The sequence below is a fragment of the Squalius cephalus genome (genome assembly GCF_949319135.1).
Source record: "Squalius cephalus genome assembly, chromosome: 14".
Taxonomy (NCBI): domain Eukaryota; kingdom Metazoa; phylum Chordata; class Actinopteri; order Cypriniformes; family Leuciscidae; genus Squalius; species Squalius cephalus.
Window position 1 is genome coordinate 15091716 of NC_137135.1, and position 25031 is coordinate 15116746.

The 25031-nt window shown below is 37.2% G+C and overlaps 1 protein-coding gene and 1 long non-coding RNA gene across 3 annotated transcripts in view; one reads left to right on the plus strand and one right to left on the minus strand.

Moving 5' to 3' along the window:
• The first annotated feature begins 50 nt into the window (after positions 1-50).
• kif3a (kinesin family member 3A) lies at positions 51-23490 on the plus strand. 2 transcript variants are annotated; one of them, XM_079892385.1, is made up of 18 exons: positions 51-228; positions 5512-5794; positions 5898-6042; positions 6201-6285; positions 7187-7292; positions 8190-8329; positions 8406-8603; positions 8738-8912; positions 9729-9827; positions 17762-17918; positions 19054-19234; positions 19335-19445; positions 19520-19645; positions 21006-21059; positions 21166-21234; positions 21338-21465; positions 22689-22725; positions 22844-23490. In XM_079892385.1, exons 1-17 carry the CDS (start codon positions 223-225, stop codon positions 22696-22698), a joined length of 2073 nt encoding a protein of 690 aa, XP_079748511.1. In that variant the 5' UTR covers positions 51-222; the 3' UTR covers positions 22699-22725; positions 22844-23490. The 2 variants fall into 2 exon arrangements, with proteins under 2 accessions (XP_079748511.1, XP_079748510.1); XM_079892384.1 differs by lacking the exon at positions 22689-22725.
• A 922-nt stretch (positions 23491-24412) lies between these two features.
• The window catches only part of LOC307171022, an 824-nt gene continuing 205 nt past the window's right edge, over positions 24413-25031 (minus strand). The window contains exons 1-3 of the long non-coding RNA XR_013823476.1: positions 24734-25031; positions 24567-24614; positions 24413-24471 (exon numbers count right to left, since the gene is read on the minus strand). The exon at positions 24734-25031 is cut by the window's right edge and continues 205 nt beyond it. This is a non-coding gene — a long non-coding RNA (uncharacterized lncRNA). The remainder of the gene's footprint in view (positions 24472-24566; positions 24615-24733) is intronic.

The following is a 25031-nucleotide window of genomic DNA, read 5'->3' on the forward strand; positions in this document are numbered from 1 at the left end:
CTAAAACACATTATTGATATACATAAATATGTCCGGGTGATATCTGGAGCGCGCATTGCCGCTCGCGCATGTCTAGTAACCGCATCACTGGGCACGGCAGGTTGAGGTTGGGATCGGCACTGGAAAAACACAACATCCACCCGAATGAGCTCATCGAGTGTCACTCCTCAGAAAACGCGTTTATTAAGGTCTTAATAAAGAGCCATATATCCGCATCTTAACATGCCGGTAAGATTGATATCTCCTATCTGTATTTATCGCTGTGTAATATGTGTGTTGTTATGCCCCACCTTCCCATCATTCCTTCGCTTTGCAACCAGAATCTCATGCAAATATTCACGGACTGTTATTTGACAGCGTTTTCTAACACGCGCTCGTCGTTATCGTTTACTTCTATGATGCATTTAATTCTTATGTGATGATTTTGTCTCTTTTAATGGCTAGAGTGGTTTTGTGCACAACAAACTAGCTGCCTGCTAGTTATTAGCATCATAGCAAATTTAAGGGATTTTACGATGTTAAATCTCTCAACTAGTCAGATTCACGTTTGGATTCATGAGAAATAATTAAAAACCCGCTTACAGCAGATAACTAGGGATTTTCTAAGTGTAAAAATGAATTTGCCTTTTTGTTGTCGATTAATTTAGCCGTTAGCTCGACACAGGCCGATCATATCCGCTGCTTAGCAACAGCGTTGACCCCACCTATCAGAGACATCAGCAACCGGTGACCTTTACAGTAAAGGTTAATATTACAAGAGAAACCATAGCTCACGTCAAAATACCTTAATTTGGTCTTTCTTTATTTATGGGCTCTTTTCTCTCTGTGACTTTTACAAAAAAAAAAGCTCTTATAAAACAATGAACAGTTTCACTAGTTTATTTGTCAACTAACTTAGTGGACATACACCCACTGGCCGGCCACTTTATTAGGTACACCTTGCTAGAGCCGAGTTGGAGCCTCTTTTGTCTTGTTTGTGGCAACAAGGTGCTGGAAACATTCCTCAGATATTTTGGTCCATATTGGTCGTCATTTGGTACGAAAAGGCCCAATGTGTGCCAAGAAAATACCCCCCACCAATTACCTCACCAGCAGCCTGAACCGTTGATACAAGGAAGGATGGATCCATTCTTTTATGTTGTTAATGCCAAATTCTGACTAGTGGTGTAAGGTATCATTGGATTATATTGGTCACAGATCGGATAATTTTTCGGATCAACAACAAACAAAAAAATGTTGGGTTTAATGTAACTTTGCTTTTCACTTATTGCCTAAAGTCCACTTTAAGTACTTCAGTACCACAGCAAAAATCTAGCTTTTAATAATTACATGTTTTTAAAGACTAGTGAACAGTCAGTAATAAAATAAGAACAAATACACAAATTACAAGCATAATACAATATAACAAATTTATAAATAAAGTAAGGTCTAATATTAGGATTCAGGTACAGAAATGTGTTCATTAAATGTAAAATAACACTATAGTGTTCACTGTATATATTTAATATAGATTAATCTTTGTTAAAGCAACAACTTTGTTTTGTTGTTTGATTAACATTAATAGACACAGCAGATATTTATGGCTGCTGTCGCTTTAAGACCTAATGAATGGATCCGATTTCTTTCTCAGCTGTTTACATTCACTCAAGACATAACCGACTGTGTTTATGAAAATACTTGGCGAGACAGGCATTTTAGCATAATTTTGTGTGCATATGTATGTGTCTGTTCAAGCGCCAGGAGACGCGAAAGAGGATTAAATTCGAATAAAATATATCCAGTGAGCGGCAGTTCTGATGGAGAAAATGTCTTGTTGATGCCAGAGGTCAGAGGAGAATGGCCAGACTGGTTCAAGCTGATAGAAAGGCAATAGTAACTCAAATAACCTCTCATTACAACTGAGGTCTGCAGAAGAGCCTCTCTGCACAGTGAACACACGAATGTGTCGAAGCTTGTAGCAGAAGGGTTACAGCAGCAGAAGACACACCAGTGACACTCCTGTCAGCTAAGAACAGCAAACTGAGTGCACAAGTTTTATTTCTTGTGGTTCAGAGAGGCTCCTCTGCAGACCTCAGTTGTAATGAGAGGTTATTTGAGTTACTATTGCCTTTCTATCAGCTTGAACGAGTCTGGCCATTCTCCTCTGACCAGACTGGCATCAACAAGGCATTTTCTCCAACAGAACTGCCGCTCACTGGATATGTTTTTTATTTGGGACCAATCTCTGTAAACCTTAGAGATGGTTGTGCTTGAAAATCCCAGTAGATCAGCAGTTTCTCAGACCAGCCCGTCTGGCACCAACAACAATGCCACGTTCAAAGTCACTAAAATCATCTTTCTTCCCCAGTCTGACGCTCAGTTTGAACTGCAGCTGGTCGTCTTAACCATCTCTACGCTCAAATACATTATGTTGCTGCCATGTGATTTGCTGATTAGATATTTGCGTAAACAAGCAGGTAGAAAGGTGTACCTAATAAAGTGTCCGTTGAGTGTGCATGCAGCAATGAAGATTGATATATTTGCAAATCATTAGCTCGTGATTCATTCAAAACTGACAGCTGGAAGTTGAGAAGCATGGCTTCGACCCATTGTGGTAATTAACTGAAGCATGCACGCCATGTTGTAATTACCGTAATTACCAGATTTCAACTTGTAAAAAGCATTCACGTCCTCGTAGAGCTCGTAATTACAGCTTGTAAGATGGGAGTTTTCTGAGAGCTCCTACTTGTACCACGTGACCGCTGCAGATTTATTTAGGTGTTGATAGTGTTGAAACGCATAATTCCCAGTCCGAGGATGTGAACAGTTCGTGTAGAACGTCGCGTGTTGTCATCTCGAGCCTACAGTAATTGTCACATGGCGTTTTAGGTATTAGTCACAAATGCGTGATGCCTAAAACAGCCTTAGCTGTTTTTCTAAATTGTACTACATTCTACTGATGTAATGAGGTCACAGGTGTATGTTTGTAGCGCAATTTACAATGGCTTCGAACGCGGCTCAACCAATCAGAATCAAGAACCGGAACTGTTTTCTAAACATCAATTTACACTATTAGTTAAAACTAGATATTAAATATGGAATTAATCCAAGATCGACACTTTTAATTAATAAGAGTTGTTATAGGCCTATGACTTAATCTATTAATCAGATAGACTCGTTATTAGTTGCAGATGTGGCAATCATTAATGAATGTTTTAGTTCTTCATGAATTAGGCCTATATGCTAACTCAAGATTATCTGTGAATTTGTTAAAGGACAAGTTCGGTATTTTACACTTAAAGCCCTGTTTACAGATCGTTTCTGATGAAATAGAACGGTTAAGATTAAATTTTGGACAAATGCTGCTGTCCCGAGAATTTTAGGTTTCTTTCATTTTCTTTCGTTTACAAAGACGTGAAACTCACCGAGTGGTCAGGGGTGTTCACTGATATGCTCACACAAAAATCGCTGCAAAATATGCTTTCCAACAGGTGTTTTACCATTCGTTGTAAAACTGTGGACCTATTTTTCCAAACGCCTCACACCCGTACTTCTTCCGTTGAGAGCTTGAATAATAGACACTCCAGCCCAGTTGGTGGCGATAATGCACCTTTTCAAGCAAACCACTGGCATTTCATTGTTTGCGATCCGCCGTAAAAAAAATAAAAAAATAAAACAACAAGAAGAAGAAGAAAACAACCCCTGAACCCCATTTCAGTTTCCGGTGCGGAGTAATACCGTACCTCACAGCACATCCAATACAAGTCAATGGAGTTGGACAAAAACTACGATAAAACCTGTTGGAAAGCATCTTTTGCAGCGATTTTTGTGTGAGCATATCAGTGAATACCCCTGACCCCTCACTCGGTGAGTTTCACGTCTTTGTAAACGAAAGTTTAATGTGTTTTAGGAAGGAGTGTTCCAGTGCACCTATACACCCAGTCTACTGGTGGGGGGGAAAGCGAAAGAAACCTAAAATTCTCGGGACAGCAGCATTTGTCCAAAATTTAATCTTAACCGTTCTATTTCATCAGAAACGATCTGTAAACAGGGCTTTAAGTGTAAAATACCGAACTTGTCCTTTAAGCATGAATTAATGCATATTGGTCCTCCCATATTATAAAGTGTTTCCAACATTTTTGTAATATCTGACATAGACAAATTATACTTTAACAAAGGTAACTTAGAATTGACAATAGAGTGCTGCAGGGATGATGTCCAAACCAGCAAGACTAATTCACCACTGGTTTATAATGAGGTTTTTCAATTTATGAGTAAAATAAGGTCTGTGGTAAATGTAACTTGACAATACTTGAAAGTTTTGCTCAACAGCGTAAATAATACACACACCCATATCAAAAAGAATGCGAAGCTATTATCTTTATTTAGAAAAACGTATGTTTTTAATAAGTATCTAGAATATAAAGTATCGTCAAGTTATGTTTACCAGACCTTATTTTGTTCATGAATTGAAAAAACCCTATATAAAACCCCATAGGAAAAATCTTGAGGGAACCAGTGGTGAATTAGTCTTCTGGGTTTTAACGTTATCCCTGCAGCATTCAATAAAATTTCTTCTAAAACAAAATTGTTAGAAATGATGCCACAACCAAGGCCTCAGTGAATGGCAGATCGGATTTTCTGAGGCATTAGGCAACGTCTCCGCGGTTTAATGACTAGAGAAACCCCGACGTGCATCTGCAAAGGGACGGATGGCCCGACGAAACGTTGTGTCATCGTAGGAGATGAATGTGAAAAAACGTTGACGCAACAAATTGTCGTACACAACAAAATTTCAGACCCACTGCTTCTCGTTAAAGCCAATATTTAAAGCCAGTATGCTCCCACCAGTCCTGAGATCTCTCTCACACACAATAACTGAATCATATGTGCAATGATGGCACTTTTCGTCCTCCTCCGCCTCAAAATCATGGTGATGTTTGGCGAACTTCGCATATATCGCAGAGCTAGCATCAAGCATATTTCGAGTCCGCCCATCTGTGCAAGAGAATTTAACCCTTTAAGCATGCCCGATGTTAGATAGTATGGCAAGTGTAAACCCATGAATCGGATATGGGTCACAGTTGAAAGAACGTGTAAACGGACGGTTTGGGCATCAAGACCTGCAGTGTAAACGAGGCCATATGGGGCAGTCATATTCTGCGTTCACACCATGTCTTGATTACCGTAATTACGGGATGGCAACCCGTGAGCTGTTAAAATGAATCCGCTGTTGTCAGGTGGTGTAGCGGTCATATGGTACAAATTCAGAGTTTATAAATTGAAATTAGGAGTTCTAGGAAGACATTAACACTTTTTACAAGTCAGAATCTCGTATTTACGGTAATTCCGACAAGGTGTGAATGCACCTATAAACTGTCAGTTTATTTTATTTATAGTTTAGATTTTACAAAATCGATTACAATCACATTTTTTTATCAAATATTTTTATGATGAATTTTCACGTTTATGTCCGACTTCCACACAAACAGTCCCGCCCTAATGTTTTTAAACTGGTTTGTATTTGTACAGAGTAACAAGCTGGATAAACCGGAGAAGATGGAGGTGAGTGATAACGTGAAGGTGGTGGTGAGATGTCGACCCCTCAACGAGAAGGAGAAGATGATGGCACACAAGCAGGCCGTCACTGTGGACGAGATCCGAGGGACCATTACTGTGAACAAACTTGATATAACTAGTGAGCCGCCAAAGACGTTCACCTTCGACACAGTGTTCGGACAAGATAGCAAACAGCTGGATGTGTATAATTTAACAGCTCGACCCATCATTGATTCAGTTTTAGAGGGTTACAATGGTAAGTAAAAGACAATATAAATATTTATTGCATAGATTGCCAAGTTTTGATCTATTTGGCTGTTTTTGCAAAGTATGAAATGATGATTCATTTCTTTTTTCAGGAACCATATTTGCATACGGTCAGACAGGCACAGGGAAAACGTTCACCATGGAGGGTGTCAGGGCAGTGCCTGAACTCAGAGGCATCATTCCAAATTCATTTGCTCATGTATTTGGCCACATTGCAAAAGCAGAAGGAGACACCAGGTGAGACGGGGATTGTTTTTGAGTGCTGTGGTTGAGGGGTTAATATGTTTATTCAATGTGTTGAATTAATGAATTCTCATGATTTCTTATGATCCATCTTCTCAGAGGTGTGACCAGTATTAAGATAAACTCTGCTGACATGTGTTATCTGACCACAGGTTTCTGGTAAGAGTTTCGTATTTGGAAATATACAATGAGGAGGTGCGAGACTTGTTAGGAAAGGACCAGATGCAGAGGCTGGAGGTGAGAAACCAACATATTTCATCATATCTGAAAGTTGAGAGCTTGAGATGATAGCGTTTCTCAGTCCTGCTTCTGGGGGGCCCCCAGCATCGCACTTCATAGGAGTGCCATTAATCCGACATTCCAAATATTGGTCATGAAGCACTCGACTAATGCATACATCCGTGTGAAATCTGCCCCCACAGAATACTACAGAAAACAGCACCGACTTCCACTGAATTTAAACCCGTCAAACAGAAGTTGATAATTCAAACTAATTTGATAATTGCACACTCTTTGCTGGTTTGTTTATTAAATATTTCTCTATATTGGATTTAATTTGGATTTAGCTTTTCAATGGTTTCAGCATTTTTCTCCACAATTAGTCAACAAACACTGGCTTATATAAATAACAACATACATTTTAAGTTCACCAAGGCTACATTTATTTGGTTAACAATAGAGTAAAACAGCAATAGTGCCATTAATCCAGTCCTCACGCATGATCCTTCAGAAATGCTCCTGCTCAAGAAACTTTTCTTAATATCAATGTTGAAAACAGTTTTGCTGCTTCATATTTTTGTGGAAACCATGTTTTTCATGATTTTTTGATAAATGGAAAGTTCAAAAGAACAGCATATTGAAATAAATATTTTGTAACATTATAAATGTCTATTGTCACTTTTGATCAATTTAACGCGTTCTTGATGAATAAATATATTAATTTCTTTCAGAGAAAAAAAACTGACAGACCCTAAACTTTCTGAATGGTAGTGTAACCTTATGAATGTAAGACTTCATTGTTTTTGAGGAAGTCTGACTTAACTACAGCTCTATGAAATGAGGCAATTTGTTGTGCAACTTAAATTCAGAATTGTAAAGGCCACAAATGCAAATAATGAATGCTAAACTTATAATACAGGTCAAGGAGAGACCTGATGTAGGAGTTTATATCAAGGATCTTTCTGGATATGTGGTAAACAATGCTGACGATATGGATCGGATTATGACCCTTGGACACAAAAATCGTGAGTATATATTAATTATTTTATTGAATAAATGAAACATACTAGTTTGTTTTCAGAATGCAAAGTCATATTTCGATTTGGATAAGTAAAGTCTTTAAAATATATCTTAAATGTGGGTATGAATATGTAATATTTATGTGTGTATGTTTTGCCATGAGCATGATGACTGCTTTTTTTCTTTATTGGTTGCAAAAATCTAAAATGAATTTTAATGAGTAATTATAATCAGTGTTGGGGGTAACGCATTACAAGCAATGTGAGTTACGTAATCAGATTACGTACAGTTGTAACCGAAATTATTCAACTTCCATGTCAAATCAGGTTTATTGGCAAAATTTACAGACTTTCAGCTGTTTACAATGAACAAATCAAACCAGAGTAATTGAAATAGCTCAAACCAACAAATGTTTCAAGTGGATTACTTATATAAACAGCACGTTTGTTTCATTTTTTTTTTTTTTAAAGAAAGAGTGTTGAACTTTCTTCTTCTGCGTCCTATTCTTCTGTGATTCAGATTTGCAGCACAGCTGTTAGGTTTTGTTTGAGCTACACCCTTTACTCTACTGCCGTGAATTTGCATTTCCTTCAGCCTCAATGAATCACTAAAATGAATATAGGAAGTATTGGAAGTAAATTCTTTGTGTCATCATAAATACTTTGCTTTAAAAGTACCAAGTTGTCACAAAAAAAAAAAAAGATGCATCGATAATCGTTACCCTCTGAATCATAATCGAATCGAATCGTGAGGTGCCTAGAGATTCCCACCCCTAATAATCGTAATATAGAAAAATGTGTTGAATAAAGTGAGAATATTAGAGCGAGGGTCAACTTTACTTGCCATTGGGTTCAGTGCCTTTTTTTTTTACACCAAAATTTGTGTTGTTTGTCTTTGTCCAGGTTCTGTGGGTGCGACTAATATGAACGAGCACAGTTCTCGCTCTCATGCCATCTTCACCATAACTATTGAGTGCAGTGAGAAAGGTGTAGATGGAAATCAACATGTGCGCATGGGCAAGCTACACCTGGTCGACCTTGCGGTAAGCGACCCTCGTCATGTGGATAAACTTTAGTGTTTTGGTTTCCTTTCCGTTACTGAATTGTTTCATTGCTCAGGGATCTGAAAGACAAGGAAAAACAGGTGCCACAGGTCAACGTCTTAAAGAAGCCACAAAAATCAACCTGTCCCTGTCCACCCTGGGAAATGTTATCTCTGCACTAGTGGATGGGAAAAGCACCCACGTGCCCTACAGGAACTCAAAACTCACCCGACTGTTACAGGACTCTCTAGGAGGAAACTCTAAAACCATGATGGTACGATAGTCGATGTGCACACAGTTATGAGCTTTTTCTACTAGTTATGATTAAAACTCTGTAGAAATGAATGTGATTTCAGTCAAAGTACTGCAGACAGTATAATTCTGTTTTGATGATCTGTTCATTTACAGTGTGCTAACATCGGCCCAGCAGATTACAACTACGATGAGACCATCAGTACTCTCCGTTATGCTAACCGTGCCAAAAATATCAAGAATAAGGCCAGAATTAATGAGGACCCCAAGGATGCACTGTTGCGCCAATTTCAGAAGGAAATTGAAGAGCTCAAGAAAAAACTGGAAGAAGGTACCACACATCAGTTTCTTCTATGTAATGTGTTTATGTCAGGGTTGGTCTTTAGGATGTGACTCATTTCCTCTGGTCTAAACCCTCATGAGCTTCAAAGTTGTCTTCATTGGGAACTACCTTCTAACGGTCACACATGAGGTGCATAAGACTCCCAATTAACACTCACAGTTGATTCTAATAGAGTTTTATGTTAGCATGTTGATTAGTTAAAGGCTGGTGATGTTGGTAAAATTATATTTAACTGTAATATTGTGAAATATTATTTCAGTTTAAAATAATTTGTTCTATTTGAATATATAAAAAAAATTAATTTATTCCTGTGATGTCAAAGCTAAATTTTCAGCATCATTATCCCAGTCTTCAGTGTCACGTGATCCTTCAGAAATCATTCTAAGATGCTGATTTGCTGCTCAAGAAACATTTAATATTATTATCAATATTATAAAAAGTTGTACTACTTAGACATTTTTTTGTAACATGTCTTTACTGTCACTTTTGATCAATTCAATGCATCCTTGTTGTTAATTTCTTGCAAAGAAAAAACTTTGAATGATTGTGTATGTTTTCTGTACTATTTTCACTAAATTTATATAAAGAAAAGTAATATTTATTAACTTTCATAAAACATTATTTTGCTTTAGAATTTGACCAAAGATGGTGTCTTGAAAGGCAGCCTAATTTTTTTGCTTTCTTTGACTGAATTGAACAAAGAAAGATGCACTTATCAAAGTTAGAGTCCCTTTAGGGTTTGGTACAGAGCCAGAGAATTTATACATGTTCAGTGCTGAGAAATGCTTTGCTACTACTGTTCAGGTGAGGAGATCTCTGGTTCTGATGGCAGTGGATCAGATGACATGGATGAAGGTGAAGATGAAGTTGGTGAGGGAGGAGAGAGACGCAGGAAACGAAGAGGTATGCATTTTTCCACTTCATGACTGGACAACATTAGTCAGAGAGGTCTCTTAGAAAGATGATGCAGTCTGTGGTTTTGGCTTTTTACCACAAACTCATGTGTTTGTCTTTGACCTCATTGGGTAATGTTGCTTTATTGCAGAACATAAAGAGGTTAAACTTTCTTTCAAGTTTATTTATAAAACCTTTTTGAATTTATGTCTATAAACCTTCTGATGCACTGCACATCCCCTGGCGTCAATCTAGGTTGAAATTTCTGGATATCACAACATATCAGTGTAGGAATAGACAATGTGGCTTTGGTTTGCTTGTCTAGACCATCAGATCAGGCAGACGTAGTTTCATTGTGCGTCACGAGCGAAAACAGTTAATGCCTGGCAATGAGGCCTGGGACCACTGGTGAAAATGCAGATGAATGCAATTTTTGTTATAAGACTATCATCAGCCTCAATTTGAGTGAAAAGCTGGATTGAAAAATAAACATGAATATCAGGATGGCTTAGTATTTGGTCTGCTTTAATGACAGTAGCGCTCACGCTGCACAGGGTAAACCTGATGATCATGTTCTCCAGCATGATTTGAGAATCATCCAAAGAGCATCTTAGCTTGCCTTGTGGCATTTTGAGGAGAGATGGATGGAGCAGCACATGGAAACCGCGAGTTATTCCCACCTTTTGTGCTCCCTTAATCACTTTTCTCAAATACACACTATGCTGATTTGCTGCTCAATAAACATTTCTTATTATTATCAATGTGTTGAACAATGTTGAAATGCTGCTTAATATTTTTGTGGAAACCATGACACATTTTTTCAGGATTCTTTAATGAATAGAAAGTTCAAAAGAACACCATTTATTTGAAATACAAATCTTTCGTAACATTATAAATGTCTTTACTGTCACTTTTGATCGATTTAATGTGTGTGATAGAGACCCGAGCCGTCACAAGGAAAATCACACCAGCCGTCCGTCACTTCTGAACACCCTTAAATGCACAATTTTCCCGCCTTTAGGTAATTGGAACATACCATTTTCTGTAAAACTAACTCTTGTCTCTCTATACATTTCAGCAAGTTCCCTCAATGATTAAGGCAAAGAGTTTAAACACAATCAGTAAATACATGCAAGAGAAAAACAAATATTGTCATTTGCACAACTGATATTTCTTAAATTAGTTAAAATGAGCAATTCCCCACCTCCCAGGGTGTACACATACCTAGAGGTTAGGCACACTCTACATAAAACAGTAAAAACCCACATGAACAATTATAACGTGCAAGATATAAAGAACAACAAGAACACAATTTTGAGGGATGGAGAAGCAACTCCAGCTCTCTATCACAATATGTGTCCTTGCTGAATGAAGGATTAATTTCTTTCCAAACTTGTGAACAGTAGTGTACATAACTGTATTCAAAGCCTCAGATGGCACACACTGTGCAATGCGTATTACACAATGAAAATTAAATATAAAGAACTTGCGTTAATCTTGAATGCTCAAGCTCCAATGTGGCACCCGCTGCTAATCATAAAATATACCCAGCTTCTAATAACGTTTAATAAATGACATGAATTAAATTATTCACCAGTCAAGCCTTTATTTTAGGTGCCATAAAACAGATGTGTTGTAAATTGAATCAGTAGGTAGCAGCAGACTCAGTGACACAGCAGGAGCTGAATATAGGACACTATACTTCTACCGACAGGAACTCTATAAATGGATCACAGGCACCAACTTTCTCACTGAAACTCACATCTGATTACTTCATGCTAATCGTCTTCCTTTCTGGTGCACCTCAGTTTTTCTGCATCAGCCTAATGATGTGTCATTTCACTCCAACCCAATCGCAGATTTGATTCCTCTTTAAAAGACATTTAGATGATGATATGATATGTGCTTGTGTTTTTTCTCTTACTGTGCAATGGGCTTGGGTGTCATAATCTCTTCTCTAATCCAACCTCCCGCCACCTCCAAACTCTAGAAATAGACTCTAGAACTCTGTGTTACTGTCCCACAACAAAAACTTTCCAAAGTCTTCAAATTAAGTGTGAGAAATTGAATTCAATCATCATTAGTGGATGTCACTTTAAAAACTTTGCCATAGACACATTATGCAAACTATCATCATCTTATTAGTGCTTAGCTTTGGAATCTTATTTTTCTGCTCCTTTCTCAGTCACAAATGCTCTGAGATCATTAAAGCTTCTTGCTGACCATCAAAAATGTATGAAACCTGCCAAAATTGTGTTGGGTTTTAATTGAAAATAATTTAAAATGGGATGTGTTTGAGAAAGGAAGGTGAGATTGTTCAGATGACTTGAGATGGGTAATGTTATACTATACTATGTTTTATGTAAGAATTAATTAATCAAATCATAAAATGAAAATCAAGCTTTTAATGTTGTTTATATGTCTATGTGGTGATTTTAATGTGGTTTAAGACAAACAATTGGCAAATTCATTAGTCATTGCTGAGTAGTTTCTCCTTAAAACTGCAGAGAACCAAAGACTGTTTACACGACGCCATTTTTAACAAAAACCTGAAACTGTTTTGGCCGTTCTTTTACATGACAATGGCGTTGTGGGAGCCTGAAAACGCAATCTTTTGAAAGCGGGTTTCAAAAGTGCTTGTTTTTTTCCATCTCTGTGTAAACAGAAAAAAAAGTGAATTTGGGAAATCTGTGTAGTTATGCGGATTACGTGTTCAGTCTACAGCAGAGATGGGCAACTTCGGTCCTGGAGGGCCACTGTCCTACAGAGTTTAGCTCCAACCCTGAAAAAATCACCTGCCTGTAATTTTCTAGTAATCCTGAGGACCTTGATTAGCTTGTTCAGGTGTGTTTGATTAGGGTTGAAGCTAAACTCTTGCTGCTTTCCAGTCCACTTTCAGACACGCACTTGCAAACTTCCCTAAGCACTTCCCCTTGGAGGAATCCCCGCCGCCATTTTGAAGTGCTTTCCACTTCGTGAAGTGAATGAGGGAAGTTTATATGGACAGACCCTCGTTCCCTCGATTTTGACCGAGGGAGCGAGTCTACTTCAAATGTACACTTCAGGCACCTATATGTCCCACAATGCAGTACGATTGTGACGTCACCACATATCTCGTCTAATCACCACCACAACAGACAACTCTATGATATATTAATTATAATTTTTTTAATTTAAAACAACCCAAACACACCTATAAACATTTGGATGCTGCATTAAACAAATTCTTAAAGGAAAAAAAAATTAAATAATAAATGAACTACATAAGCTGATTCCAAGTGATCAAGGGCTTAGGAATGTTCCAGTTCAGCCCATTGCAGTTTCCGCCAGTAGTGGGCACTCGCAGTGACGTACATCCGAGTGAACGAGACGGAGGGAAGTTAGCAAGTGAAGGGCATGACCATTTTGGACTGGAACGCAGCCCCTGTAGGACAGTGGCCCTCCAGGACCGAAGTTGCCCATCCCTGGTCTATAGGTGTATGTAGTGTTTCTTGACATCGCCATCTACAGGCCTGGCATGAATAATACAGCACTTTAGTCATTTTCACGGATCCGTGTGAACTGGGATGGTTTTGACAACGACATTGTCTGTATGCAGAAAAAACGCGTAGGAATAACTTTTACATTTTTTGTACGTCGCTGTCGTGTAAACGTACCAATATGGTTTGAAAATGCCCCCTTTCCTACCGCCAACACATTAGCTTTTTGGTAATGTAGTCATCATTATATCAATTAATGTGTGTAATTATCAATTATTATGTGTCAGATGTTCTAGAGAGTAAGGTTACACTTTATTTTAAGGTGTCATTGTTACTGTGTAATTATGTTTAAGTGCTGAGTAATAAACATTAACATGTACTTACTTGTTTAGGGTAGGATTAGGTTCTGGTTGAGGGTTAATTCCATGTAATTACACATTATTTACTGTTATTACTACGGTTTGTTCATGTAACATATGTAACAAGGACACTGTAAAATAAAGTGTTACCGAGAGTGATACACATTACCATTCTGATACATCGACTTGTAGACGACTCCCTATAATTCGCTCTCCTTTTCTTCTGAATCCGTTTCTGGTTCAAACATATATGGCTGAATTAAACCAATATTTCCACGTGCCATTGTGCAGCGTTTACTACAGACACAGTGTAATCACCACAGGAAAATCTCAGAGTAAAACTGGGAGCTGATACTGAAGTGTTTTGCAGATGAGAATTTTATCTATGTATCATCTTTATATCTCTTTTAATTCCTTTTAGAACTGTTTTAATTTCCCTTGCTTTTATTTTGTGATTTATAATTCCTTTTTGTGTTTTTAATTGTAAAAATTGTGATTAATTCCTTTTTGTGTAAAGCACTTTGAATTACCATAGTGTATGAAATATAAATACATTTGCTTTGCCTTGCCTTACAGTGGATCAGGTAGTCTGAGCTGGTGTGATTGAGTAGAGGCGGGGACTTAATGTTGAAATTACCGAGGTTCAGCTTGTGAAAAGAATTCATGTCCTCATAGAGCTCGTAATTACAGCTTGTAAGATGTTTTCTGAGCTCTTACTTGTACCACCTGACCGCTGCAGATTTATTTAAGCGTTGATAGTGTCACCATGGAAACCCATTCGCAGTCCGAGGACATGAATAGTCCGAGGACATCCAAATAGAACGTCACGTGTTGTCATCTCGAGCATAGGGATAATTTGCGCATAATTTGCATATTCATGGCTCCATGTATACTAAATTAAGCAAGGGTGCAGAGTTAAATTCAAGCTATTTTCAGGCACGAGGAAATTTTCACAGAAAAAAAAATGTCATCTTGATTATCAAAGATGTGTTCTAAGGGATAAAATGATTGACTGCAGGGGGACTTTAACATTGAGGATGAGAAAAATGTGTTGATGTTTATTGCAGCCTCCAGTGAATGTCTCAAAACCTGTCATGAAATTGTTAGTAATACTAATACAGGATCCATTTTCTTAATATAAAATATAATTTATTTATTACTTTTGGGTTGGAATTTTTTTTTTTTTGTGAGATTCACCCATGACAGCAGTTAATCACTTTGTCATTAACCTTTGAAAACCTCATGTGAAAAATGTCTGAACTAGCAATAAGTTTACTGTGCAAACAGAATACTGTATAGCTTTATGGTGCTTTTGTCAAGTCAAGTCAAGTCATCTTCATTTATATAGCGCTTTTAACAATGTAGATTGTTTCAAAGCAGCTTTACAGAGATAAGCATATAATTTAAGGTAACAGAGATTGTTTTGGCTTTATAGCAGAGTTAAGTTATTTTCCATCTAAAGTTAGTTTTGATTGATTTGCTTCCGTCGCAACGATCATTTGTTATTAAATTAGGGGCCGCTAAGACGACACCATTCCCTCTACACAGACTTTAAACGCGAAGCTGTGAGAAATACTGATGGCGTTCACATGCGCATTTAGAATGGGTTCTATAGTTATGTGCGTTTGAATATACGCAGGTTTGGAATTCCCTACAAGCCAAGCCTAAACAAAGTACTTGTCTTTCCTTATAAATTTTGATAAAGAATTTTATTTTATTTTGTTGCTTTGGGGTAGGAACGCGAAACGAATTTTCCCGACAACGCCTTATCTGTATAGTGGTAGAGGGATCCTCCATAGGGAGAGACTAGTTGGCACTTCAGCACTGCGTTGTCATCGGTCCAGGCAAAGGTCCTTCGTCAGATCTGGATACGGCCTGGATCCGGCAGGCTGCAGGAAAACCTCGGGATAAACACAGACACTAAAATTAGCGTAGATGCCATTCTTCTCATGATGTAACGAGTACATCAGGATTTATGGGAAGTGTTCCCGGTTCCGGCTGACCTAATCTATGCAGCCTAACATTAAATTATAGAAGTCTATAATGTATTATGTGAATGCTAGGTCAAAGAGATGTGTCTTTAATCTGGCTTTGAACTGACAGAGTGTGTCTGCTTCCCGGACAATGGTAGGAAGACTGTTCCAGAGTTTTGGTGCTAAATAAGAAAAGGATCTACCGCCAGCAGTCGATTTTGATATTCTAGGTATAAGTAACTGGCCGGAATTTTGAGATCGCAATAGACGTGACGGACTATAATGCGTTAAGAGCTCGCTCAAGTACTGCGGAGCTAAACCATTTAGTGCTTTGTAAGTAATCAGCAATATTTTAAAATTTATGCGATGTTTAATAGGGAGCCAATGCAGTTTTGACAGAACTGGGCTAATATGGTCATACTTCCTGGTTCTGGTAAGAACTCGAGCTGCTGCGTTTTGAACCAGCTGTAGTTTGTTTATTAAGCGTGCAGGGCAACCACCCAGTAGAGCATTACAATAATCTAGCCTTGAGGTCATGAACGCATGAACTAATTGTTCCGCATTTGTCAATGAGAGCATATGGCGTAATTTAGATATATTTTTAAGATGGAAAAATGCAGTTTTACAGATACTAGACACGTGACTTTCAAATGAAAGATTGGTATCAAAGAGCACACCCAGGTTCCTAACTGACGATGAAGACTTAACAGAGCAGCCATCAAGTGTTAGACAGTATTCTAGGTTATTACGTGAGGAAGTTTTTTGTCCAATAATTAGAAACTCTGTTTTTTCAGAATTTAGAAGTAGGAAATTACGAGTCATCCAATTTTTTATATCTGCTATGCATTCCGTTAATTTTATGAATTGATAAGTTTCGTTAGGTTTTGAAGAAATATAGAGCTGAGTATCGTCAGCATAACAGTGAAAGCTAATTCCATGTTTCCTAATGATATCTCCTAATGGTAGCATGTACAGAGTGAACAGCAGCGGTCCTAGTACTGAGCCTTGTGGTACGCCATACTGAACTTGTGATCGATGAGACATCTCATCATTTACTGCTACAAACTGATAACGGTCAGATAAGTATGATTTAAACCATGCTAGTGCATTTCCCGTAATGCCAACATAATGTTCTAATCTATTTAAAAGAACGTTGTGGTCAATGGTGTCAAATGCAGCACTAAGATCGAGTAACACTAATAGCGAGATGCAACCACGATCGAATGATAAGAGCAAATAATTTGTATTTGAATAATTTGAGCTGTCTCAGTACTATGGTACGGTCTAAATCCGGACTGGAAATCCTTGCAGATATCATTTCTTTCAAGAAAGGAACACAGTTGTGAGGATACTGCCTTTTCTAGTATCTTTGACAGAAAAGGTAGATTCGAGATCGGCCTGTAATTGACTAATTCTGTAGGATCAAGTTGCGGTTTTTTAACAAGCGGTTTAATCATAGCCAGCTTAAAGTTTTTTGGTACGTATCCTAGAGACAAAGATGAATTAATGATATTAAGAAGAGGATCTATGACCTCTGGAAGCATCTCTTTCAGTAGCTTAGTTGGTATAGGGTCTAACATACATGTTGTCGATTTAGATGATTTAATGAGTTTAGTAAATTCTTCCTCTCCTATAGTAACGAATGAATCAAATTTTTCCTCAGGGAGACTACAATGCACTGCCTGATGCGATACTGTAGTAGACGGTTGCATAGTTATAATTTTGTCCCTGATATTATCAATCTTATAAGTGAAGAAGTTCATAAAATCATTACTGCTGTGTTGCTTGGAAACTTCTGGGCTTGAAGCTTTATTTTTCGTTAGTTTAGCCACTGTTTCAAATAAATACCTAGGATTATGTTTATTTTCTTCTAATAGGGTTGAAAAATAAGCAGATCTAGCAGCTTTTAAAGCCTCTCTGTAAGTAATTGAGCTCTCCTTCCATGAAAAGCTCTCCTTCCATTGTGCGAGCAGTGTCAGTCAGCTTACAATGAAACTGGGATGAAGCTGGGCAAGATCGCTGCTACAAAATGGTTGTGGTGTTCTGATGTGATGTTGATCTGATGTGATGTTATTTCTTGTGCTAAGCGTTTCTGCTGAGGTTTTTATATCTTTTCTGAATGTCATGCTCAGGAAGGAAGAAGGTGTCTCCTGACAAGATGGTGGAGATGCAGGCGAAAATAGAGGAGGAAAGGAAGGCGCTGGAGGCAAAGCTGGACATGGAGGAGGAAGAGAGGAACAAAGCACGTGCAGAGCTTGAGAAGAGAGAGAAGGACCTTCTCAAAGCCCAGTAAGATGATATACTGTGTGACAAATCATTGAACGAGTGCTCAATAGGGTTACAGAAACTACAGTTACGATGGAAAATACACAATTTTAAAATGAACGGTTAATAAAACAAATGGACACTGATCTTGATGAAAGGGGTAAACATCATACCTGCATGCAAATCCTTCCCAGCTAACACATGATGTACCAGTTATGTAATTTATTGGTGCATGCTCGTAATTTACAACAGTATAGTGAAGTGATTTTACAGGACACACTTTCACATTTGCACGCACTGCGAGCACAGTATAGCGCCTGACAGGATTTTTTTTGTTTTTTTGAGGTAAGGATTTTTCATTTTGTAACATTTTAGGACAACGCGTTTTTCTCACTTAAACTGCGTATGACAGAACAGTCAACCGCTTTCACACACATCCTTAAAAATAAAAGTCTTGCATAAAAAAACAAAAAACATTTACAATCACTGTTGTTGATGTTTCTTTGACTACACACTCCATGACCCACTCAAAACAGTCTTGCGACCAACCGGTTGAGAAACACTGGCATAGATAATAATATAATGGGTGTATTGGTGTGTTCACACCAAACGCAAATGTAATTATTTGCGCGAGTAGATTACATACAAAGTCAATGCAAAGACGCGAATAGACGCGAATTCGCACCGGGCGGCGCGAATTACGCGAATTGGGCAACGCGTTTGCCGCGAAAGGTCGATAATCGCCTCAATCGCGTCTTCCGAGCAAGTAGAAAATTTTCAACTCGAGCGGAAATTTCGCGTGAAGACGGTGAAATTCACCGAGTTGAGTGCGCCTCTGGATGGTGCTGTGAACCCAGACACGTCGGCGTTTGGCTTTCCTCCGTATTTGGGACTTCCACAACAAGTAGAGAGCAGCAATATCATTTATTTCAGACATGACGGGAAAATTATGGCAGAAAGAAATTGTGTTGTTGTTGATGATGATGACACACTCCTTTTCGCGGGATGTTTTTATTCGCGAGTGACGCGAAAAACAAGAAAGACATCCCGCGAGTAATCTAGAGCGAGTAACGCGATGCGGATATACACATCGCGTTTGGTGTGAACACACCATATGAGTATAATGGTGTCATGCTTTGTATTATTTTCTGTATCTCAGACAGGAACATCACTTATTACTTGAGAAGCTGTCTGCTCTGGAAAAGAGGGTTATTGTTGGCGGGGTTGATTTACTGGCTAAGGCCGAGGAGCAAGAGAAGCTTCTGGAAGAATCCAACAATGAACTGGAGGAGAGGAGGAAGAGGGCTGAGCAGCTCCGAAGAGAACTGGAAGAAAAGGAGGTAAAGATGATGATAAGACTTTAGCAGATTCATTCTTGACCAATATTCTTGTATAGTTTTATCTCACAATGGATCATGGTCGCAAATGTCTCTAAAACAGCAAGAGCGCTTGGACATTGAGGAGAAATACACCAGTTTACAAGAAGAGGCTCAAGGCAAGACCAAGAAACTGAAGAAAGTGTGGACCATGTTGATGGCAGCAAAATCTGAGGTGCGGTACATTTCTTGTGCTTTCAAATAGCATAGTTGACATGATATTGAAGTACTCTGTCTCTTCTGTTTCAGATGGCTGATCTGCAGCAAGAGCATCACAGGGAGATCGAAGGTCTGCTGGAAAACATCCGGCAGCTGAGCCGAGAGCTGCGTCTGCAGATGCTCATCATTGATAATTTTATTCCTCAGGAATATCAGGTCTATATTTGTGCTGGTGCACATGCACTACCAGTCAAAAGTTTGCACACACCTACTCATTCTTTATTGTTGACATAATTTAGAATAACAGTGAAAGCTGGCATGATTGAAGGAGTTCACATTTAAGCTGAACACTTGTTAACTGCTCTTCCCACAATATCTACTCCAACCATATTAAAAAAAAAACTTTTTTTTGTAAAGAACCACAGGGACACATTATATATATTATATAATAAGGTTTCATTTGTTAACTACATTAGTTAACATTAACTAAGAATGTACAATACATCTAAAGCATCTACATATATACACATAAGAAACCTATCTGCAAAGCTACAGTACTGTGAAAAGTTTTAGGCACTTGTGTAAAAAAGTCAGGATGCTTTATGTCAAAAATAGATTTTTACTAATTAACTTATATTAACTAAATCAATATTTGGTGTGACCACCCTTTTTGTTTAAAACCGCTTTTGTCCAGGTACACTTGCACATAGTTTTTCAGGTAGCTTTGCAGGCAGGTTTCTTCCAGCATCGCAGTTCTTCTGAATTTAGTCCGTCTCAGTTTTTTCTGTTTCTTCATGTGATCACAGACAGACTCGATGATGGTGAGATCAGAACATACCAGCTGTTGTCAGACTCAAATCTCACTGGATTATTACAATTAATGGCAAAGTGAACGTTTGGGAATGTAAACTGATATTTCCTACTGAAACATTACAGCAAAAGATATACACAACTGGCTTAAAAACATTTTCTTCTCATACTAACGTGCCCAAGACTTTTGCACAGTACTGTATATATATGACCACTGCAGTAATTACAGCATAATTTTGTACAGTACTACTCTAGTTTTCAATATTTGTAGAAGGCGGCATTATTTATTTTTTCTCCTGCACTAACAGCGCTTCAGGGCGTAGCACATGCATGAATTAACATGCAATCAGATTAGTCTGATATTTTTGCTGATAATATAAAGTGTGAACTGCTGCTCTTGCACTACAAAGGCAAAAACGCCAAAACTGAGCTGGCAAATAAACTGCAGAAAGTTCTAAAGGGATAGTACACTCAAAAATTACCATTGTGTCATCATTTACTCGCCCTCATTTCGTTTCAAAGAAAGACTTTCTTTCTTCTGTGAAACAAAAGGAAGACATTAAGAGAAAAGAAGACAGAATAAATAATGAGGATTTTTTTAACTTTAAGCATTTACCGTCTGTAAAAGGTGAAATTCACATGACTTTCAAACGTCCCCAAAAGAATATGCAGAGCGTCTGAGCTTAGCTTAATTTTTATCTCAGCGTTTCAGGTTCCCTACTATAAAAATGTGCAAACGACATCTTGTTTGTTGTCTTGTGTACAGGAGATGATTGAGAACTATGTGCACTGGAATGAGGACATTGGAGAGTGGCAGCTGGTGAGCTTCTTGAACACATTTCATTCTGCGATCCTCTCCGATCTGGCATGATGTTTGGGAGCAATGAAAACGTGTAATACAGCTGATCTATTTGCTATTTTTGTAGAAATGCGTGGCCTATACAGGCAACAACATGAGAAAACAGACACCTGTGTCAGACAAGAAAGAAAAAGATGTAAGTGTCAGTTCAGATCGAATGTTTTCCAGAGGCACACATGATGCATGCTCTTCCCTTTTCATGTTTAATTTTTGTCCTCTGTCCCTCTTTCGTGACTCAGCCATTTGAAGTGGACCTCTCCCATGTTTATCTGGCATACACCGAGGAGAGCATGAGACAGTCCCTAATGAAACTAGAAAGGCCTCGGACATCAAAGAGCGGAAAGTCCAGGCCGAAAACTAGTCGTAGGTGAGGTGTTATGCTTTATTTTTATTTTTTTTTATTTTTTTTTTTACTTTGTGGTTCACACCTTTGCACAAACAGAGGCACAGTCACAATATAAATGTTACAACATTTACAATTAAATAATCCTTCAGTTTAGTTTAGTGCATGATGCTAGGCTGTATGATTTTAGATGTTGTTTAAAGGTACAGCACTATAAAAAAAAAAAAAAGTTGCTGCCTTAAATGTTCAAGTACAATCAACTTGGATTTTTAAGTAATTTAAACTTAAATTACATTAACTTTAAAAAAATTGTTGCATCTTATATAAATTATAAAAAAAGATGTCGTCATAACTTATTGATCGTATAGCGAATCTTTGTAATTGATTAGTTCATTGTTGAAATGGGCACTATAAGCATGAAGTATATCTCAATATTCTGTGTCCATAATGATATATAATGATATTTTTATGAAAAAGTGATTCAAAAACTTTTTTTTTCCTTTTATATTATTATTATTATTAATAAATTAAATAATCCAAAGAAAATATAAGCTTTAACAATAGTGTTTGGTTTGATCTCGAGTCAAACATCTCACGTTTTGTACATTACCTTTCAAACGTTTGGGGTCAGTAAGATTTTTTTTATGTTTTTGAAAGAAGTCTCTTATGCTCAAGGCTGCATTTATTTGATCATAAACCGTAATTAATAAATAGTAAATCGACTGCTTTATTTACTTTACATTAACATTAGTTAATGCTGTAACTTACATGAACTAACAACATATTTTTAGAGCATTTATTAACCTTTGTTTATATTAACTAATAAATGCTGTAGAAGTATTGTTCACTGTTAGTTTGTTAGCTAATGTTAACTAATTAGTCCTTATTGTAAAGTGTCACCACAGGCAGAAAAATAGTAAAAATAGACAGTTACAACAGTAATATTACATTTTATATATTTAGTTACACTACCAGTCAAATTTTATAATAATTCAGTTTTATGTTTTTGAAAAGAGTATTTTATGCTCCCCAAGGCTGCATTTATTTGATCAAAATACAGTAAAAAAGTCATATTGTGAAATATTATTACAATTTTAAATGACTAGTTTCCCTTTAAATATTAAAATGTAATTCATTCCTGTGATGACAAAGCTGAATTTTCAGCTGTCATTACTTATTATTTTCAATATTGAAAACGGTTATGATGCTTAATATTTTTCTTGAAACCGTGATGTTTTTTGTTTCAGGATTCTTTGATGAACAGAAAGTTCAAAAGAACAGCATGTATTTGAAATATTATTTTTTTTGTATCAATGTTAAAGTCTTCATTGTTACTTTTGATCAATTAATGCACCCTTGATGAATGAAAGTATAATTTATTTTATTCTTTTTTTTTTTTAAGGAAACGCTCCTCCAAACCAGAGGCAGTGATTGAATCCCTGCTGCAGTGAGCCTTTTGTCTGATGAAGACCACTATATTTTGTGCATTTTCAAGGCCAGTCCAGTATATGTCTTAGGGAATACTGATTCTTGTGACGTAAAGGCACTTTGACTTAAGTGTAGATGAAAAGAAATCATGTGTGAAACTCCAGAGCTGCTCCAAAGCTGGGTTTAGGTGAGGATAGTTTGCGGTAAAATGTCCATTATGATAGCACTCCAAAAGGCACATTTCACCTTAACATAAACACTGTTACTGTATATTCGGCTTGACACTGATGGCTGTGCTGGCATGTGTTGAGCAGCTTATTGGTCTGACACAAGAGACGCGCTTGCCATCAGGTAATATGCTATTGAGAAGCCAATCTAATCTTAATGTTTTATAAAATTGGCAGCGTGCAATTGCTTTAGCTCCATCTACACAAGCTATGCTACTTTTTTTTTTTAGTGAGAATGTGCATGCCATGTCCCCTTGCCATTAGCTTAGCTTACTCTAATTGTAATGTATTTCCATTGTGCACTGTAGTAAAACCATTAGTCTAATGTATTATGTAAAAATGTTTACATTTACAGTTTTGTTTTTTGTTAAATTATTAAATTATTTTACAAGGTAAAAATGTAGCATTGTTTTTTTTTTTTAAAGTAATCATTTCAAATTCCAAATTAAAAATTCACCATATATTTTTATTCATAAATACAATAAATATGAGCAAATACAAAAATATAGCATGAGCAGTAAGTCTAAGGTCATTTCACATGATGTACTTTACTAAGTAAATATTGGCAGCATTTTTTGATTTCTATGAGAAATTCCTTCATTGGATGTTTGGCTGAAGCTGGAATGCTACAGTTCCGGTGCTGTGGAGAAAAAACAAACACATTCAGTTATATTAGATTACATTGAACCTTTTTCTTTAAGCAGTCTAAAATAAGTATATCTACAGTGTAGGCATAGTTCATACTTTGAACTGTAAAAAGTGATCAGTTGACTTAACTTAAAAAAAGTGAGGAAACCTGTTGCCTTAAAAATATTAAGTAATAAACTTCATGCGTAATTGAAAAAAATAAGTTATGTGAACCTGATAACTTAATTTTTTCAATTATGCATGAAGTTTATTACTTAATAATTTTAAGGCAACAGGTTTCCTCACTTTTTTAAGTAAAGTCAACTGATCACTTTTTACAGAATTATTAACTAATTGAGTTCCATTTGGTGCTACCATAGGGGCAGAACGAATACTGATAGCAGGTAAATGACTACCTTTATTGGCTTTTTTGTTACTGTTATTTTTGTTCAATGGAAAAATCTACAGTGTGAGAATCATGCTAATACTATCAGCACACAGCATTGGTTTAAGCAGAGTGCTACTTCAATAATATAGACACAGTTTGGTAAGGGTTATAAATATGATCTGTTGTCTATCATCTAATTCAATGAATGAATATTGGGCGATGACTTACCCTGGTGTGGTTGGCATAGGCAAACAGGTTCCTCTGTAGCATGGTGTAGTTAAGATATGTGTTCTTCTGTAGCACGGTGAGGTTAAGATGTGTGTTCTTCAGGACCATTTCTGCTTGGCAAAGGTTTTCCTTCTATATAACCGAAAAAGTCATTTTGAATTTGAATATTTTTACCATCATGAACATTAGTTCTTAAATACTGTAGATTGATATAAAATTCAACTTACAGAGCAGTGTATGCCTGAAAATATGACTTGCACATATTGGGCAAGAATCTACGGGAGAAAGATTGAACGTTGTTAGACTTTTTGAATCATTTTTTTTTTTTTTTGCCTCTTAAGAGCTGTTGCAGAACAAAACCAAAATGACCAAAACCACAACTTTGATTTCTTACCTTCTGTGACCCGTCTGAATGGTCTTGTTGGATCTTTTCCACGCTCTCTATGGTTTCCCTTAAGATAATTTTCTCTATTGCAGGTTTTGATCCATTAATGGCTACAAGTGTCAGTGCCAAGAGCAAGAAAGTCCTCATGCTTGGTTCCATGTTGATTCCTCTTGAGGCGTCCAGATGCTGAGATGCAGGTCTTCATAACTTCAGCGCTGATCAGTCAATCTACTTATAGTGTCTAGAGGATGTGATGCTGAGGTGTTCTCCATGATGAAGTTGATTACACGTCACACCCTCACACACA

Excerpts from the sequence above, each read along its gene's own strand:
- kif3a (XM_079892384.1), top strand. Across the intron at positions 8,913-9,728 it reads CAAGAAAAAACTGGAAGAAG|GTGAGGAGATCTCTGGTTCT; the intron begins GTACCACACATC and ends ACTACTGTTCAG. Across the intron at positions 21,466-22,843 it reads AGGCCGAAAACTAGTCGTAG|GAAACGCTCCTCCAAACCAG; the intron begins GTGAGGTGTTAT and ends TTTTTTTTTAAG.